This window comes from Centropristis striata, chromosome 4 (assembly GCF_030273125.1).
Source record: "Centropristis striata isolate RG_2023a ecotype Rhode Island chromosome 4, C.striata_1.0, whole genome shotgun sequence".
Lineage (NCBI taxonomy): Eukaryota > Metazoa > Chordata > Actinopteri > Perciformes > Serranidae > Centropristis > Centropristis striata.
The window spans coordinates 18,787,148-18,806,491 of NC_081520.1; the positions used below are offsets into that span (position 1 = coordinate 18,787,148).

At 35.0% G+C, this 19,344-nt stretch overlaps 1 protein-coding gene across 1 annotated transcript in view; it reads left to right on the plus strand.

Moving 5' to 3' along the window:
• The window catches only part of st3gal4 (ST3 beta-galactoside alpha-2,3-sialyltransferase 4), a 66,269-nt gene that overhangs the window by 13,102 nt on the left and 33,823 nt on the right, over positions 1-19,344 (plus strand). Inside the window, exons 2-5 of the mRNA XM_059330626.1 lie at positions 3,559-3,625; positions 7,564-7,683; positions 16,708-16,789; positions 17,950-18,039. Of these exons, the coding sequence (XP_059186609.1) occupies positions 7,662-7,683; positions 16,708-16,789; positions 17,950-18,039 (194 nt within the window). The 5' untranslated portion in view covers positions 3,559-3,625; positions 7,564-7,661. The remainder of the gene's footprint in view (positions 1-3,558; positions 3,626-7,563; positions 7,684-16,707; positions 16,790-17,949; positions 18,040-19,344) is intronic.

Here is a 19,344-nt window from a genome sequence, read left to right on the forward strand (position 1 = left end):
TTTAGTCCTTTAGTCCAACATAATAGCTGTTGATGCATGATCAAATCTTTCAATAACCAATAATATATTGGAAGTAGACAAAGAGCATCAGGATATTGGAGAAAAGACACTTCCCAGGATCCTGAATGCCACAAAAAACCCTTCAGGGAGTCACCACCACGTCTCCTCTACTGTACATTCTGCACATTTACGGCTCCCTCAGGATTCTCTTAAGGAAGCAGAAAGAGGTTGATTATAGCGTGCCACTTCTTTTAAAAGCTTGCATCATAAAAGCGGTCAAAGTGTTACAAATGGGCACCAGATTTAGCTTCTCTGACTGGATTAAAATGTGGGATTATGTGTTTGAGAGGTGATTTTCTATTGTGAGCAGAACACACATGTGACTGTCTTTAGTGAGTGTGTGTGTGGCTGAGAGGAATCAGCTGTTGGGTTGAACGGGGTTTAGAGAAGAAGGTCGTTTTGACTCATCGTTTATGTCCGCGCTGATCGAGCAGCGAGGACGTTTCCCGTTTAAAATCGACCCATTAAATTTCACAATAAACCTGCTGAACGCTGTGTTCTTTGTTCAAGGAATGTTAACTCCATATATGGAGTCTTATCGGGCTATTTTGTCCATTTTTAATCCTTTTCATCCTGCCTGTATACACTTAAAACATGTTTAAATTCCATGTTGGTCACCTTTATGACCTAATAATAATTTATTTTTTATCCTGACTTACCAGATCAATATTTTTACGAACAATTTTGGTAATTTTGTGTATTTTTAAATCATTTTGGGTCTTTGTAAGTCATTTTTTTGTGTTTTTATAAAGTCATTTTGTGTCTTTTTTTTGTAATTTTGTGTCTGTTTTGGTCAGGTGCCTTTCTTTAGTCATTTTGTGTCTTTTTTGGTCATTTTGTGTCATTTTTTGGTCATTTTGTGACTTTTTTAGTCCTTTCGTCGAACATAAAATGTGATTTTGAATCTTTTTTTTTTACTTTCAAAACACTATCATGCTCAATAAAGAATTTTAAATGTTGCAAATTTGAATAAAAGTTGCAAATATAACATATAAGAGGGTTACATCCAGTTCTATCATTTTATACTAAATATATTATAGCTTACGGCAATAAAACTATATTGTCTTAAATGTTGGTCTGTAATAATTAGCCTTACTGATTCCACATATGTTTGAAAACCTACTTTAGTTTTAGCCTCGTCAGCCCTCACCTCCCTTTGGAATTTGGGAGGAAGGAGCTTTAACCAATAAATCCCTACAACATTTTCCCATGCAGCGCTGTAGAATGACTTCCAGTGACTCATCTTTAATTACTACAGTGTGTAACTCTTTAAGTGGTCTGTCTGCATTTCTTTGATGACCGACGTTAGACTTGTAATGCTTCTAGAGCGTCTGCGGTGAAGGGCATTTCTGACAAGACTAAATCTCTCTCTGCTTCCCTTCCACTGAATCACACAGCCACGTCCCTGTTTCACCGTCCTCAGAGCGACACAGTGTCCAGCTGTTGTAACTCCCTCTTGGTCTGTGATATGGGAGTTATTGATACATCTTTACAAGCAGTATGTCTTCTTAAGGCGTGCAGACTAGTGTTACATTGATTTGTAGCTCTGTAAATAGAAAACCTGGGTTCTATTTTGGGTAAAGAAACAACAAACCTACACAACCTCTCACCAAAACTACTCTTGCATCTTGTGGTGAATTCAGAGTTGAGCAAAGTCAAAAACAAAACTTAAAATATTTTGTTTAATTGTCCAACTTAAAATTTTATCGAAGTTTGTTGCCTTGAAATTTTAAGTTCACCCAACTTTTGCAGTGTACACGAAGGGAAAAGGCAGATATTTCCATGCGGTTTGGCCTCTCATTTACACGAAAACCCCGTTTTTATCATAGAAAACGATTATTTCTAAAAACTCCGAGCAAAGTGAAGAATTTGGAAAACTCCGGTTATGTGTTGTCGTGTCAACTAGGAGAAACAAACGGGGTTTTAGCTTCTCATGCTCATTCTATCTAGTTGTTTTGAAAGGAACAGGAAGTGGCTCGTGTTATTGGTTGTTGTTGATTCTGAGGATTCTGATTAGCTTGCATGGCTTTACCTTTCTCCCTACACTGCCGCCCATACAATAGGTTTGGTACAATGGCGCTCGACACTTGCATATGCCATTTGTTAGCCGCGAGCTAACATTAGCTAACAGTTAAAGTTGTTTTAATCACACTAAACTGTGAATTACTCTTTTGAATAACTTCCTGTCGCTAAACGCATGCCGCTTTCAAAATAAGAGCGCACTGTGTTAACAGAATTGACCACAGAATTTACGAGAAGACTCAAAATAAGATGCCTTAAATTAAATATACAAGAACCCTTATTCTCCTTTAAAATAATTATTAAAATATGCAATGATTAAGATCAGTGTATTTGATGGAATAGTGGCATTATAATCTGTGAGAGGCTGCTCCATGTCCTCGTGGAAACCATGTTGACAGTAATTAAAAATAAAGTATAGGATAACAAAGATTTTATAATACGCTATCTCCCGACTGTGAAAAATGCTATGCGAGGTGTTTGCTCTCATTTAGCTCTAAAAGTGCACAAGATTGATGCATTTTACTTTAAAGGAGATGTTTCTTTACCTGCTTGACTGTTTAGACTGAGACGCCAATCTTCCACAGAAGCGTCATTACGCTGCAAAAAAAGAAAAGTTGGGTGAACTCAAAATTTCAAGGCAACAAAGTTGGACAATTCAACTAAATATTTTAAGTTTTGTTTTTGAGTTTGCTCAACTCTAAATTCAGATTTTTGAACTTATAATTTTACATTTTAATAACTTTTAATCCTTACTTCTGCAATGTGCTGAATTGGCACGATTGTAACGCCGCTATGAAATGTCAGCTAATGTTGCGACCACAATTTTGAGTTAGCATTGATACGCTAATGGCTACTCTTGTAGCTGTAACAAGCAGCGCCGCTAGCATCAGTTAGCCGCTAGCATCAGTTAGCCGCTAGCTTTGGCTAATGATCGAATTTCAACACTTTCCCGCATTTCACAACAAAGAAATAAGAGTTAGCAAAACTATTGTCCCTTGTTTTGAACCCCAACTTAAAGATATAAGTAACAACAACTCATCAACTTGTTTTTGAGCAGACAACTGGCTTCCTTTGTTGTGCTAACTTACATTATTGCCCTAAATGATAATAATTTATATTTCCAAGTTTTACCAACTTAAATCACTGTTTTAGGAAAAAAATACAAGTTGGCTTTTTTGCAGTGTACTAGTCCTTAAATTATATTCATTATGGGTGTGGACAAGTGGCCTTACCCCTAAAATGACAAAATTCCAGGCCTGGCGTAGTCCATCTGAATCAATAGAACCCTTGTGACAAACCGAAGTTCCCCTATACAAAAAAACTCTGCCATGCATGAGTTTCCTGTTAAGTTGTAGCGAAATTTTCTTTCACTTCCCCTAAAAGTGCAAAACAGGAAACCAAGAATAACATGTTGATTGTTGCAGATATTATGCTGCTGCTCCCATATGTCATAATGTGTTTTTATTCTCACCACAGGGACGATCCAGACTCACTACATCTGAACCACTGAGGACAGAATCACTGGAAATGAAAGAGGGAAAAGGTATGATGTTCTCTACTACTGTGGTGGTTTTTTCTTCTTGTGCAATTTGTGGCTGAACAGTTTCCTCAGAAGCTCATTTACATTTTTTCACTTTGCAATATTCAGGCACTTGGTGGTCATTATGTGTGTTTGGTGAACATGTCGGCTGACTCTAAGATTATTTATAGCCACAATGTTCATTCCCCACTCTACTTTATTTGGGTCTTGTTTAGCGTAACAATTTTGGTCATTTTGTGTCCTTTTTTGTCATTTTGTGTCTTTTTTTAGTCATTTTGTATCTTTTATTGTGTATTTTTTTAGTTATTTTGTGTCTTTTTTTGATCATTTTGTGTCTTTTTTTAGTAATTTTGTGTCTTTTTGGTCATTTTGTGTTTTGTAAAATCATTTTGTGTGTCTTTTTTAGTCATTTTGTGTCTTTTGTTGTTTTTTTTTTAGTTATTTTGTGTCTTTTTTGGTCATTTTGTGTCTTTTTTTAGTAATTTTGTGTCTTTTTATGTCTTTTTTTGGTCTTCTTTAGTCATTTTGTGTCTTTTTTTTGGTCATTTTGTGTCTTTTTTGTGTTTTTTTTAAGTCCTTTAGTCCAACATAAAATGTGATTTTGAATCTTTTTTTTAACTTTCAAAACATTATCATGCTAAAAATGCAGCAGAGATAATCCTCACAGAGTGAAAGCAAAGGGCTATAAAACTCCTGAGTCTGAGTAGAAACCTTACAAAGAAAAGTCTCTCCAGAGGAGGAAAAAACACTGAAACCCTATCTACACTAATACAATAAATAGATAAATCCTAATCTAAGAAACAGGGAATACTAACTTAACTCTCAGGGGGAAAACAATAAAATAAAAACTCCTCAAACATAAAGTGCTCCAAAAGGGAGGAACCAAACCTGATAGGGAAAATAAAATACTATACTAAAACACTATGAAAACCTGGATCAAGACTAAAGGGGAAAAAATAATAAAGAACACAAAATTGCTCCTAAGGAGGAAAAACAAAACGGCTGACTAGAAAAACTATGAAACTAAGAACATAAATTACAAAGATCAGTTATTTAATTTGTCTTTTAGCGTGTAACAACAAACTGAAATCTGCCCATCAGAGAAAAGAAGCACATTATCCTCTGTCCTCTACTGTCTCCTTGTGTCCTCTCCTGTCTCCTTGTGTCCTCTACTGTCTCCTTGTGTCCTCTCCTGTCTCCTTGTGTCCTCTACCGTCTCCTTGTCTCCTCTCCTGTGTGTCCTTGTGTCCTTTCCTGTTTCCTTGTCTCCTCTCATGTGTATCCTTGTGTCCTCTACTGTCTCCTTGTCTCCTCTCCTGCCTCCTTGTCTCATCTCCTGTCTCCGTGTGCCCTCTCCTGTCTCCTTGTCTCCTCTACTGTCTCCTTGTTTCCTCTCCTGTGTGTCCTTGTGTCCTTTCTTCTTTTCTTGTCTCCTCTCCTGTGTCCTTGTGTCCTCTCCTGTCTCCTTGTCTCCTCTCCTATGTGTCCTTGTATCCTCTCCTGTCTTCTTGTGCCCTCTACTGTCTCCATGTCTCCTCTCCTGCCTCCCTGTCTCCTCTCCTGTGTGTCCTTGTGTCCTCTCCTGTGTGTCCTTGTGTCCTCTACTGTCTCCTTGTCTCCTCTCCTGTGTATCCTTGTCTCCTCTCCTGCCTCCCTGTCTCCTCTCCTGTGTATCCTTGTCTCCTCTACTGTCTCCTTGTCTCCTCTCCTGTGCGTCCTGAGAAAAGCAGCACATTGTCTGAAATAAATAAATAAATGAATGACTTGAACAATTAATCAATTACCAGAAGTGTTGCTGATTGATTTTAATTAGTGGTTGACTAATGGTTTAATCAACTAAGAGCACAACTCTAGTGAACACTTGGATCCTGAGCGTCCTCATCAAAGAGAAGAAAAACCTAATCTCACTTGATTCATAAAAGCAAAAAGATGCATTTGAAGTCTGCTCCTCCTTCATTCTTTGGTGCTTTCATCATTTCCTAAACAATAACTGAGGAAACAAACAGAGCCCAGCCTAATATCCGTCTCAGATGAAAACTCTCTAGTAGATATCTGTTAGAGCGACACCCTGAACCAGCAGCCGGCTGAGTCAGATCATATTTTATGTTGTGAAATGAGGGTTTTGTTTTACAGGGAGGGGCTTCAGTGTTAATTGATCATGTGGTTTCCACTCCTTCTATGTGTCCTAGTCGGGGCGTGCATCATTTACAGCCAGATTACATTACTGTTGTTGCAATGTTGCAAGAACATGTGCACACATGCACATCTTAAAATAGATATTCAGCTGCTCTCCTTCGCTCGCTATTGATTCTTTCACTGATGGGCCCCGAAGCATGTTCTGTTACGCTGTAAAAAGGTTTAAAACCCAGATAAAAACACTAAATCTGAGGGAAATAATCTTGCTGCATGGACAGATAATTTACCTTGACAAGATTTATTAAATTAAGATTATTAAATCTAGAAATAAGCATGTTGAACGCTTAAAATAAGAAATTAACTGACACACTCCTGTGTCCTCTCCTGTCTCCTTGTCTCCTCTCCTGTGTGTCCTCCCCTGTCTCCTTGTCTCCTCTCCTGTGTGTTCTTGTGTCCTCTACTGTCTCCTTGTCTCCTTTCCTGTGTCTCCTTGTGTGCTTTCCTGTCTCCTATCCTGTGTGTCATTGTGTCCTCTCCTGTCTCCTCCCCTGTGTGTCCTTTCCCATCTTCTTGTCTCCTCTCCTGTGTCTCCTTGTGTCCTTTCCTGTTTCCTTGTCTCCTCTCCTTTGTGTCCTCCCCTGTCTCCTTGTGTCCTCTCCTGTCTTCTTGTTTCCTCTACTATCTCCTTGTCTACTCTCCTGTCTCCTTGTCTCCTCTCCTATAAAACAAGATTCATTATGTAACACTTCTAAATCTAAAGTTTTTTTAATCTTGGTAAGAAAAAAAAAAAGTCAGTTCATCACTGCTGGCAGCTTTAATTTATCTTGTTTTAAGAGTTAATTTATTATTTTAAGTGTTCAACATGCTTATTTCTAGATTTAATAATCTTAATTTAAGAAATCTTGTCAAGGTAAATTATCTGTCCATGCAGCAAGTTCATTTCCCTCAGATTTACTGTTTTATCTGGTTTTAGACCTTTTTTCCAGTGCAGCTCTGTAAATCATGAATCAGGGACAGATTGTGGCTAAGAGGTGAATTGTGCATTAAATAGTCAGATGTGTGTAACATTATCTGATGTTAATCTGGATTTAAATGTAATCTGAACGCACACAGAGCTGAAGCTGGTTTGATGCTGCAGGATCGTAAAAATCCTTCAGTTATATCAGTCAGTTGGCCATGATCCTCTTAAAGTGATCAGCTTCATCTGCTGCTGCCCTCCTCTTCCTCTCTACCTCCCTCTTATTCTCTCTCCTCTCTCTTATTCTCTTTCTTTCTATGTCTCTCTCTATCAGATCTATTATCAGTCAAATGTGTTTAATTTTCACTGTAATTTAGCATTTTAGTTCATGATGTTTGAATCACATGGATTACTTTGGTTTTCCTCCTCATTTTACATCTTTTTTAGTTCTTTTTTGTTAATTTTATGTCACTTTTTGGCCATTGTATGTTTTTTAAGGTAAATGTTGTCCCTCTAGTGTGAGTCAAATGTATTTTTTTGTCTGTCTTTGGTCATTTTGTATTTAAATATATATGTCTGGAGAATGAAAGTTTTTTAATATAAAAAAAATATCTACCTCTCTCTCTCTCTTATTCTCTCTCTCTCTTATTCTCTCTCTCCGTCTCTCTTGTGTTTTTTCCTCCTTTCATCGATTTGTTTCTCTGCCACTCCCATCTGAATCTAAGCCTTGCAAATGCAACTTATTTGTATCTCTGTGTGTATCAGTCGGTGTGTGTGTGTGTGTGTGTGTGTGCCCACTATGACTCAGTGTTTCCTGATTGGCTGCTTCCTCTCTCTAACACCTCAGACAGGGAGGATGCTGTTGATGAAGCAATGTGAAGGAGGTCCTGATAACTCCTGTGTGTCCCGGGATAAGAACATGAGAGGACCGAGGAGCACGTGAAGATGACCCAGAAGGCAGCTAAAAGTAAGATCTTTTATTATTTATTTCATCTGATGTTGATGCTTTGTTCCGGTGTGTTATTATGGGCTTACAGCAGATTACTTAAATGTGACTTTTCCCTTTTATATATTATGTAAAGCACTAATCTGATCTGTTTAACATGCAGTGATGACAGGATTAATTATCAGATCTTCACAAAATAACCACATTCATTATATTTGTCTTTTATTTTATTTTATTCAATTTTTTTTATTTTATTTTATTTGCATTTTATTTTATTTGCATGTCATTTTTTTTAAACTTAAATTTAATTTATTTTCATTGAATAATTTTTCTCTGTATCACCAGTTACCAGTTTACTTTATTTAATTTGTCTTTTTTTGTCTTTTATTTTATTTTATTTAATTTGCAAGTAATATGAACATTATTTAATTTAATTTAATTTGATTTAAATTCAAGTATTTTTTTTAATTGAATGATCTGGTACCAGTTTCTTTTATTTCATTTGTATACCAATTGTATGTTATCTAATTTTTACTTCAGTAAATTAAATTAAATTAAATTAAATTAATTAATTTATGCTCGGTATCACCAGTTACCAGTTTACTTTAATTCATTTGTCTTTTTTTGTCTTTTATTTTATTTCATTTGTTTGTAATTTGTACATTATTTAATTTGTACTTAATTTAATTTAATTTAAATTAAAGTAAATTATTATTATTTTTTTTTAAATTGAATGATCTGGTACCAGTTTCTTTTATTTCACTTGTATGTCATTTGTATGTTATCTAATTTTTACTTGATTTAGTAAATTAAATTAAATTAAATTATTATTATTATTATTTATTTCATTAAATAATTTATACTCGGTATCACCAGTTACCAGTTTACTTTATTTAATTTGTCTTTTTTTGTCTTTCATTTTATTTAATTTAATTTGTATGTAATTTGTACAGTATTTAATTTGTACTTAATTTAATCTAAATCAAAGTAAATTAAATTATTCTTTTTTTAATTTGGATTGAATAATCTGTGCTAGGTACCAGTTTATTTTATTTTATTTGTATTGAATTTGTACATTATTTAATTTGTACTTAATTCAATTTAAATTAAAGTAAAGTAAATAAAATATAGTTTTTAATTTTCATTCAATGATCTGTGCTCGGTACCAGTTTATTTCATTTCATTTGTATTTAATTTGTCTTTTTTTGTCTTTTATTTAATTTGCATGTTATCTAATTTGTACTTGATTCAGTTAATTAAATTAAATTATAATTATTATTTTTTTCACTGAATGATCTGTGCTCGGTATCACCAGTTACCAGTTCAGTTTATTTAATTTGTATTTAATTTGTCTTTGTTCAATTTATTTTTAATTAATTTAATTTAATGTTTATTGAACGATCTGTACCACCAGTTACCTTTTGGGGTTTTTGGCATTTAAATCAGTAAATATTAATATTATTTTCCCCCTTTAGTCCTGATCCAGTTTTTCAGTGTTTTTGTCAAATCTTTTATTTTTCCTATCTGGTTTTGTTTCCTGCCTTTTAGAGCGCTTTTAGTTTGTACGTGTTATTATTTAATAGTTTTCCCTTCGAGAGTTTAGTTAGTTTTTCCCCCTTATCATAGATCAGGATTTTTAGTTTTTAGTGTAGATAGATTCAGTGTTTTTCCTCCTTTGAAGCGAGTTTCCGTTGTTTATTTTTTTGACTCAGAGTCAGTTGGACATTAAAAACATAAAACATTCTCCTGAAATAATTCAATAGCAAATGAAAAAGATCCAGAAGTCCTTAATAACGTATATTATTTTAGATTTCTGTATGATTTTCCTATTTTATATCTTTATCCGCAGACACTTTATTTTGCTGCAGTGTCTAATAGTTTTCATTGTAGAAAGAAAATTCACATTTTAAAAATGGTCTAGAAACATAAAAGGCACATAAAAGGAAACATATAAAAGACACATAAAAGGCTTTCTCAGCTATGGATAAGTTCCTCATACAGCCACAAGATAAAATTAAAAATATAAATTTATATTTAAATGTCTCTATTTATTTAAAGGCTGCGACAGTGAATGAGCCAGTGACCAGAATGTGAACCTCAACATGTCATTTAATGCAGGTGTAGTATCAGTTTCGGCTCAGTACTGAGAAATGAAACTGAAATGACCATAAATGGATTTCCTGTTTCACAGCTCCACAGGAAACACTCCACCCTTTATGGTGTGAATCTAATAGTAAGTGACACTCACGATCTAAGAAACATCATTTGAATGTTCACACATTACCTGTTTAATAAGGTCTAAAATACTTCTTCTGTATCATACTGACAATAAATTATCCTCATGACACTCTTCATTCTTGGTCGAAATTAAGTTATAACTAAAAATGAACTCCTTGATGTCTGTTTTATCTTGGGACAAAGTTTTAGATTTAAATTTTTGCTTTATTTCAGAGAAATAATGATATAAAAACCACAAAATCCAACTCAAAACCAAAGCAGTAATTGCACTTACCACGGTCTTTTTTTGGATATATAAACTAATTTAAACATAAAAATAAAAGAAATTATTAAAGTTTATTTGAAAGGGAAATTATTATCTAGATAGTGATTAAATAAAAAAAGTTATAAAATGAAATTAAGACTAACATATAACATTTCTTTATAATATTAAGTCTAAAATACGCAAATCTTATAATCGTATATCTTGTTAATCACTTAAATTCACTCATAAGAAAATCAATTTGAAAATGTTTATTCACTGAAAACTAAATATAAAAGCTGAAAGAAGACAACAAGATGATAGTTACTGCTCTCTGTTTATCATTACCATTAGAACCTTTTACAGCGATGCAGTAACTACATTTTTTGGGTCAAAGGTCAAATAAATCATCATGTTTTTTGAGCATAAAAATGACATCATCAATACATGTAGAAATAAGTGTCATATCACTGACCTACCTATAACACATTTGGCTAGACAGTTAAAGAACTTTAAAAAAAAACTTTAAAAAACTTCAAAGCAGTTTTTGTCAGTTTAAGCCTTTGTTTATTTACTGCAGTTAGACTTTGTAGAGCAGAACACTCAATGAGTTTCAGTTCTGGGAGAATAGACAACCGTGTAAAAAACTGAACAATGTTATTGTATATTCACTTTCTTTCCAAGAGTTCTATGAGATGATTGACTGACATATGTACATATATATGTATATATATATATATATATAAACTACTATATACTACTTCTATATACGTATGAAGTCAAACCTAAATAAATTACTTAAAAAAGACACAAAATGACAAAAAAAGACACAAAATTACTAAAAGAAAAATACATAAAATTACCAAAACAACACACAAAATTACAAAAAAAGACAAAAAAGGCCAAAAAAAGACACAAAATGACCAAATAAGACACAAAATGACTGAAAAAAACCCCTAAATAAATTACTTTAAAAAGACACAAAATTACAGAAAAAAAACCCTAAATAAATTACTTTAAAAAGACACAAAATGACCAAAAAAAGACACAAAATTACAAAAAAGACACAAAATGACCAAAACAACACACAAAATTACAAAAAATGACAAAAAGGCCAAAAAAAGGACACAAAATGACCAAAAAAGACACAAAATGACAGAAAAAAACACCTAAATAAATTACTTTAAAAAGACACAAAATAACCAAAAAACCCCCACAAAATTACTAAATAAGACACAAAATTATTAATGATTTAGTTAGTTAAACATTAATAAATTATGTATTTTCCATTTTAAATGGCCTATATTCGGTTTATAAATGATGATAAACATTAATAAACTATCTGTTTACAAATGAGGGTTATTGTAAAGTGTTACCCAAGAGTTCTATGAGATAATTGACTGACATATGTACATATATACTACTATATACTATTTCTATATACGTATGAAGTCAAACCTAAATAAATTACTTAAAAAAGACACAAAATGACCCAAAAAAGATACAAAATTACAAAAAAAAAAAAAAAAAGGCCAAAAAAGACATAAAATGACAGAAAAAACTAAATAAATTATTTTAAAAAGACAAAAAATGACAAAAAAAGACACAACATTACTAAAAAAGACACAAAATTATTTAAAAATCAACATAAAATCAACACTATATATCTATTTGCCATTTATAAATGATTTAGTTAGTTAAACATTAATAAATTATGTATTTTCCATTCTAAATGGCCTATATTCGGTTTATAAATGATGATTAAACATGAATAAACTATCTGTTTATAAATGAGGGTTATTGTAAAGTGTTACCCAAGAGTTCTATGAGATAATTGACTGACATATGTACATATATACTACTATATACTACTTCTATATACGCATGAAGTCAAACCTAAATCAATTACTTAAAAAAGACACAAAATGACCAAAAAAAGATACAAAATTACAAAAAAGACAAAAAAGGCATAAAATGACAGAAAAAATTAAATAAATTATTTTAAAAAGACAAAAAATGACCAAAAAAGACACAAAATTATTTAAAAATCAACATAAAATCAACACTATATATCTATTTGCCATTTATAAATGATTTAGTTAGTTAAACATTAATAAATTATGTATTTTCCATTCTAAATGGCCTATATACGGTTTATAAATGATGATTAAACATTAATCTGTTTATAAATGAGGGTTATTGTATCACTTTACATTGTATTGTAAAGTGATACCCAAGAGTTCTATGAAATGATTGACTGACATATGTACATATATATGTATATATATATATATTACTATATACTACTTCTATATACGTATGAAGTCAGCTGTCTGCGTATAGACGACTGTGGAAAAGGGGAAATGTCTCTTCTGACTAAATCTAAAGACGAGAATGTTTTCATTCAAACAAAAGCCCCCACAGTAAAAACCTTACAGGAGATTATGTGAGGGGCTTTTTCTTGGCTGGGCACATTGACCTCCTGGAGTCTCTGCTGGTTGCCTAGCAACGTCATGGCGATCAAACTGTTTCTTTAAGAAAATAAGCTAATCAGCCTTTATATACCGAGAGCCAAGACATGTAGTGAGCATTACTCAAACACTGTGGGCCACAACAAGAACAGAAACTTTCAATAAAACTGTCACAGCAGCAGCTCTTTTGTTGGGAATGAATTAATGAGGAGGATCTGTGTGTCTGTCTACAGTATGAAGACAATCAAAGGAATCTAAAGAGCACCAGGCCACACTGGTGTTTTCCCACACTTATTTCAACAACATCTGGAGTAAACAAGACAAACTATTTTTGAGAAGTGACTAAATCAGGGGTTTCAAACTCAAATTCCCTGGAGGCCGCTGGAGGCAGTATCAAAATGACCAAAAAAAGACACAAAATTACTAAAAAAAAGATACAAAATACATATATGTGAGCCATGTTATATATATTTATATATATGTTACATCATCTGCCTCTCATCCACATCCACACACGCACACACAAAGAAGACTTTTGCGAGATCCCGAGTTACTTTTGCGAGATCCCGAGTTACTTTTGCGAGATCCCGAGATAGTTTTGCGAGATCCCGAGATACTTTTGCGAGATCCCGAGATACTTTTGCGAGATCCCGAGATACTGACGAAAGAAGAGGAGCAATGGAGGAGCGATATTCGCCTATTTTCCGGCCTTCTAACTGGAATAGCGTCACGAAAACCGCACCAATTTCCCCCAGGATGGTTTTATTTTGTACAGAAAACTAAGACTGACATTTCACAGGCTTGATCAACTCCCCAAAATCAGCGAGTCTGGCGAAAGATTAAAGTAACCGGGCCGAATATACGTCCTAGTGCCCAACGGCAGCCAGAGTGCTTAGGGACCGTCGCAAAAGTGCAACGGCTTTCTTTTCTATTTTTAATAACTCACTGGAAATTCATCTAATAAACACCAAACGACTTCTGATGTGTTCATGAACTCACTGTGGACTTCCCACACCCTTTATTTTCAATACACACCTTTTCAATTCCTTTTATTCAGTGTGTACAATATTTAAGCCTTTTATTTTGTAATAGCTCTCTTGTTTTTATAGATAGCCTATCAACACCAAACCACTTCTGATGTGTTCATGAATTCATTGTGGATTCCCCACATCCTTTATTGTCGTAAAACAAACACTTTAAATTTCAGATACCATTCCTTCCAGTGTGTCACCAATCATAAGACATCTGTAAGACAATGAATAAAAATGTAATTTACGTATTTAATTACTGTGCAGCCCAATTTATATATGACTATGTTCAACAAAAGACAAAGACTGCTCTTAGTATTTTTACTCCTCACTATTGCTTGCTATAGTTGTTCTCGATTTTCTGTTTTGGAAAGCATCACGAGCTGATGGTCAAGTACAGATGCATACTTGTGGCTGTAGTAATCATATTTTTGTTTATTCACTTTGGTTTAACAGCTTGCAATTAATGCTAAACTACCTGAAAGGTTGTATGTGTCATGCTTGAATGACAATTTGCATGCTTGACCTGAATTAACAGCAGCAATTTTGAAGAAAAAGAACAGTGAAGTCAAAATAAAAAATGAGAAATGTAAAGAAATGAATGATGTCTAAGAATCTTGTAAGGGTTTTAAAGGAAAGCAAGAAGCTGTGGAAGCTTCATAGTGAGTTCATGAACACATCAGAAGTGTTTTGAAGTCGATATGTAGAAAAACAAGTGAGTTATTAAAAAATAAAAGCCTTAAGTATGAATAGAATATACACGCTTATTGCTCCTTATATCTAAACAACTTGTAAAGGTTTTGCTTGAAACTAAAGGGTTGTGACTGATTCAAACAGCTATCAAATAAGAAAGGCCTTATATATGAAAGAACTATACACACATATTACTTGTGCCTTTAAAAAAGGGGGTTTATTGAAAATAAAGGGTTGTGGGAAATCCACAATGAGTTCATGAACACATCAGAAGTGGTTTAGTGTTGATATCTATAAAATCAAGTGAGCTATTACAAAATAAAAGCCTAAGATGTGAAATAATTATATATACTGATTACTTATGCCTTTTAAAAAAATTGAAAGAGTTTTTAATGACAATAAAGGGTTGTGGGAAATCCACAATGAGTTCATGAACACATCAGAAGTGGTTTGGTGTTGATAGGCTATCTATAAAAACAAGAGAGCTATTACAAAATAAAAGGCTTAAATATTGTACACACTGAATAAAAGGAATTGAAAAGGTGTGTATTGAAAATAAAGGGTGTGGGAAGTCCACAGTGAGTTCATGAACACATCAGAAGTCGTTTGGTGTTTATTAGATGAATTTCCAGTGAGTTATTAAAAATAGAAAAGAAAGACGTTGCACTTTTGCGACGGTCCCTAAGCACTCTGGCTGCCGTTGGGCACTAGGACGTATATTCGGCCCGGTTACTTTAATCTTTCGCCAGACTCGCTGATTTTGGGGAGTTGATCAAGCCTGTGAAATGTCAGTCTTAGTTTTCTGTACAAAATAAAACCATCCTGGGGGAAATTGGTGCGGTTTTCGTGACGCTATTCCAGTTAGAAGGCCGGAAAATAGGCGAATATCGCTCCTCCATTGCTCCTCTTCTTTCGTCAGTATCTCGGGATCTCGCAAAAGTATCTCGGGATCTCGCAAAAGTATCTCGGGATCTCGCAAAACTAACTCGGGATCTCGCAAAAGTATCTCGGGATCTCGCAAAACTAACTCGGGATCTCGCAAAACTATCTTGGGATCTCGCAAAAGTAACTCGGGATCTCGCAAAAGTCCGTCCTTTTTTTTTTTCACCCATCTTTTTTTTTCCCCCGTGTCCCCTGGGGGGCTCCGTACAAATGAGAGGCTGGACACAGAATAAATATTTCAGGAGTTTAAAAACTAGACTTCAAGCCAAATTTAGAGGCTAAGGATGTTAGCTTTTGTAAGCTATGATGCACATTTTAGTTTACTTTTTAATGGCATATATAAGCTACTAGGGGTGTACAGGGGCTCGTTAAGAAGAGTAAGAACGAATCGAAGTGGCACAGTCCTGCTAACAGGCTAACAGTTAGCTCTGTAGCAGTACAGTGTGTATGTGCTAACAGGCTAACGGTTAGCTCTGTAGCAGTACAGTGTGTATGTGCTAACAGGCTAACGGTTAGCTCCGTAGCAGTACAGTGTGTATGTGCTAACAGGCTAACGGTTAGCTCTGTAGCAGTACAGTGTGTATGTGCTAACAGTTAGCTCTGTAGCAGTACAGTGTGTATGTGCTAACAGGCTAACAGTTAGCTCTGTAGCAGTACAGTGTGTATGTGCTAACAGTTAGCTCTGTAGCAGTACAGTGTGTATGTGCTAACAGGCTAACGGTTAGCTCTGTAGCAGTACAGTGTGTATGTGCTAACAGGCTAATGGTTAGCTCTGTAGCAGTACAGTGTGTATGTGCTAACAGGCTAATGGTTAGCTCTGTAGCAGTACAGTGTGTATGTGCTAACAGTTAGCTCTGTAGCAGTACAGTGTGTATGTGCTAACAGGCTAACAGTTAGCTCTGTAGCAGTACAGTGTGTATGTGCTAACAGGCTAACAGTTAGCTCTGTAGCAGTACAGTGTGTATGTGCTAACAGGCTAACAGTTAGCTCTGTAGCAGTACAGTGTGTATGTGCTGCTGCTGCAGGAGGTGTTCACTTAGTGATCTCTGTTTGTTTACAACAAGCACCAGACACTCTGTGCACAGTTAGTGATGCTGGTTCATTCAAGATCACAATGTTTATGATCAGTGGAGACGCTGTGCATAATTAGCCATGCTGCTTTGTTTATGATCAGCTGCTGACGTTGTGCACAGTAAGCGACATCGGCGGTTTTATTTTTTATGGTAAAATATGGAATAAAATGTCAATCTTAAACGCGGAATCAACAGTGCTAATATAATTTTACCACAGCTGCTGGTTTTTTTTCGTAAAAACAACATTTTTTTTGTTACAGTGATCCTGTTGATGTGTAAAGACTTTGAAACCAGCTGTATATGACATTTGATAATTCTGCTTTTTAAATTCTTGGTTGTTTGTCTGTTTGTGTCTCCAGCATGGTGCCTGAGGCTTCTCCCAGTCCTCCTCTTCTTCATCTCCTTCATCACATACTACTGCTCCTATGCCATTCTCCAGAGGTAATTACACACACACACACACACACACACACACACACACACACACACACACACACACACACACACACACACACACACACACACACACACACACACACTAATGCCACCACTTCTTTATTTACCGGCTGCTCTCCATGTTGAGGTCACACTATTACAAAAATGACCATTTCTTGTAAGGAAAGTAACCTCCTGAGGTCTGAGCAGAGCTGAGTCACTGAAAGTTAAAACATTCTGAACATCTGGAGTCTGAGGTCTTTGTGGCCCCCACCTTGATAAGAAAGTTTAATGTGAGTTTTATATGGATGGCACTCTACCGTGTTGTGTGTGGAAGGTCCCTTTATTTACTTTTTTTGGTAATTTTGTGTTTTTTTTTAAAAATAATTTTGTGTCTTTTTTTGGTAATTTTGTGACTTTTTAAAAAATAATTTTGTTTTAAAAAAAAATGTGTGTCTTTTTTAATAATTATGTCTCTTTTAATAATTTTGTCTTTTTAAAAATAATTTTGTGTCTTTTTTGGTAATTCTGTGTCTTTTTTTGGAAATTTTGTGTCTTTTTTCGGTAATTTTGTCTTTTTTTTAAAAATAATTTTGTGTCTTTTTTTGGTAATTTTGTGTCTTTTATAAAAATAATTTTGTGTCTTTTTTTGGTAATTTTGTGTCTTTTTTAAAAAATTATGTTGTGTCTTTTTTTGGTAATTTTTTGTCTTTTTTGGTAATTTTGTGTCTTTTTTGTAATTCTGTGTCTTTTTTTGGTAATTTTGTGTCTTTTTAAAGTAATTTTTTTGTCCTTTTGTGTCTTTTTAAAAATAATTTTGTACCTTTTTTGGTAATTCTGTGTATTTTTTGGTCATTTTGTGTTTTCTTTTGTCATTTTGTGTTTTCTTTTGTCATTTTGTGTCTTTTTAGGTTATTTTGTATCTTTTTTTAAATAGTTGTGTGTTTTTTTTAGTAATTTTGTGTCTTTTATGGTCATTTTGATCCTGCCTCCAGCGGCCCCCAGGTAATATTTTTAGTTTGAGACCCCTGCTTTAGGCCCTCGTACATTTTGCCCATTCTTGCACTTTTGCATTGAGTGTTCTGGACGCAGCTACTGGCCCGCTGGGTTTTTATGGATTCAGCAGTAAGTCTGATGCCAGTTTGTGGTGATTGTGTGTGTTTCAGCTACGGAGGCACCAGCAAGTCTCCCACCAGCAGCAAGTCGCTGTGTGGTGGCTGGCTCACCCAGAAGAAGTGGGAGAGCCTCAACTTTAAGTGAGTAATGGCATGTCTGTGTTTTTTCTACAAACTGGAGGGAGAGGATTGCTTATTAAGGGAGGAAGGTACGCCAGGAGTTTTTATTTGAACATAAGGTGCCAGGTTCCTTGAGACTGTTCGGACCAAGGAAAAGCTCATTTCAGTGAGAAAGAACAGAACTTTTATAAAGAAGGATTTTCCATCTGAATGTTGGAAGTTTCACCAGTGGAATGTGTTGATGAAATGGTTCAGATTTAACAAAAAAAACAATGTTGTATAACAATAAACTCTTGATAAAGTTCAATTTTTGTCTTCTCCTGTCTCCTCTCCTGTGTGTCCTTTTGTCCTCTCCTGTCTCCTTGTCTTCTCTCCTGTGTGTCCTTTTGTCCTCTCCTGTCTCCTTCTGCCCTCTCCTGTCTCCTTGTCTCCTCTACTGTGTGTCCTTTTGTCCTCTCCTGTCTCCTTGTCTCCTCTACTGTGTGTCTTTGTGTCCTCTCCCGTGTATCCTTGTGTCCTCTCCTGTCTGTCCTTGTGGACTTTCCTGTTTCCTTGTGTCCTCTCCTGTCTCCTTGTCTCCTCTCTTGTGTGTCCTTGTCTCCTCTCCTGTCTCCTCTCCTGTGTGTCCTTTTGTCCTCTCCTGTCTCCTTTTGTCCTCTACTGTCTCATTGTCTCCTCTCCTGTCTCCTTGTGTCCTCTCCTGTGTCTCCTTGTGTCCTCTCCTGTCTCCTTGTCTCCTCTCCTGTGTGCCCTCTCCTGTCTCCTTGTCTCCTCTCCTGTCTCCTTGTCAGTGAGAAAGAACAGAACTTTTATAAAGAAGGATTTTCCATCTAAATCTTGTAGTTTCACCAGTGGAATGTGTTGATGAAATGGTTCAGATTTAACACGAAAACCAACGTTGGATAACAATAAACTCTTGATAAAGTTCCATTTTTGGATCCAGACAGTATCTTGTTTGTCCTGGTCAAGTTCTGCCTTGTTCAGTCATCATTGTTCCCCCTCTCATTTATTTTCTCTCCCTCTATTATCCGTTTATCCAGCTGCATATTTACTGTTGCTCTTTTTGCGGCTCTGTTGAGTTACAAAATAGCGATATGGTCTCCATCTGTTCTTTGTCCAAACCTCCTCCAAGTCACTGTTTATTTCTCCAGAACCAGTGGACCGTCCACTGGCCGACCTTTGACCTTTTATGGTCATCATCCCTCTGTTTATCCCTGTTAAAGAACATGATTCGCATTCAATCGCTGCCTGGTTGCACTGCAAAAAAGGTGTTTAAAAACCAGATGAAACAGTAAATCTGAGGGAAATGATCTTGCTGCATGGACA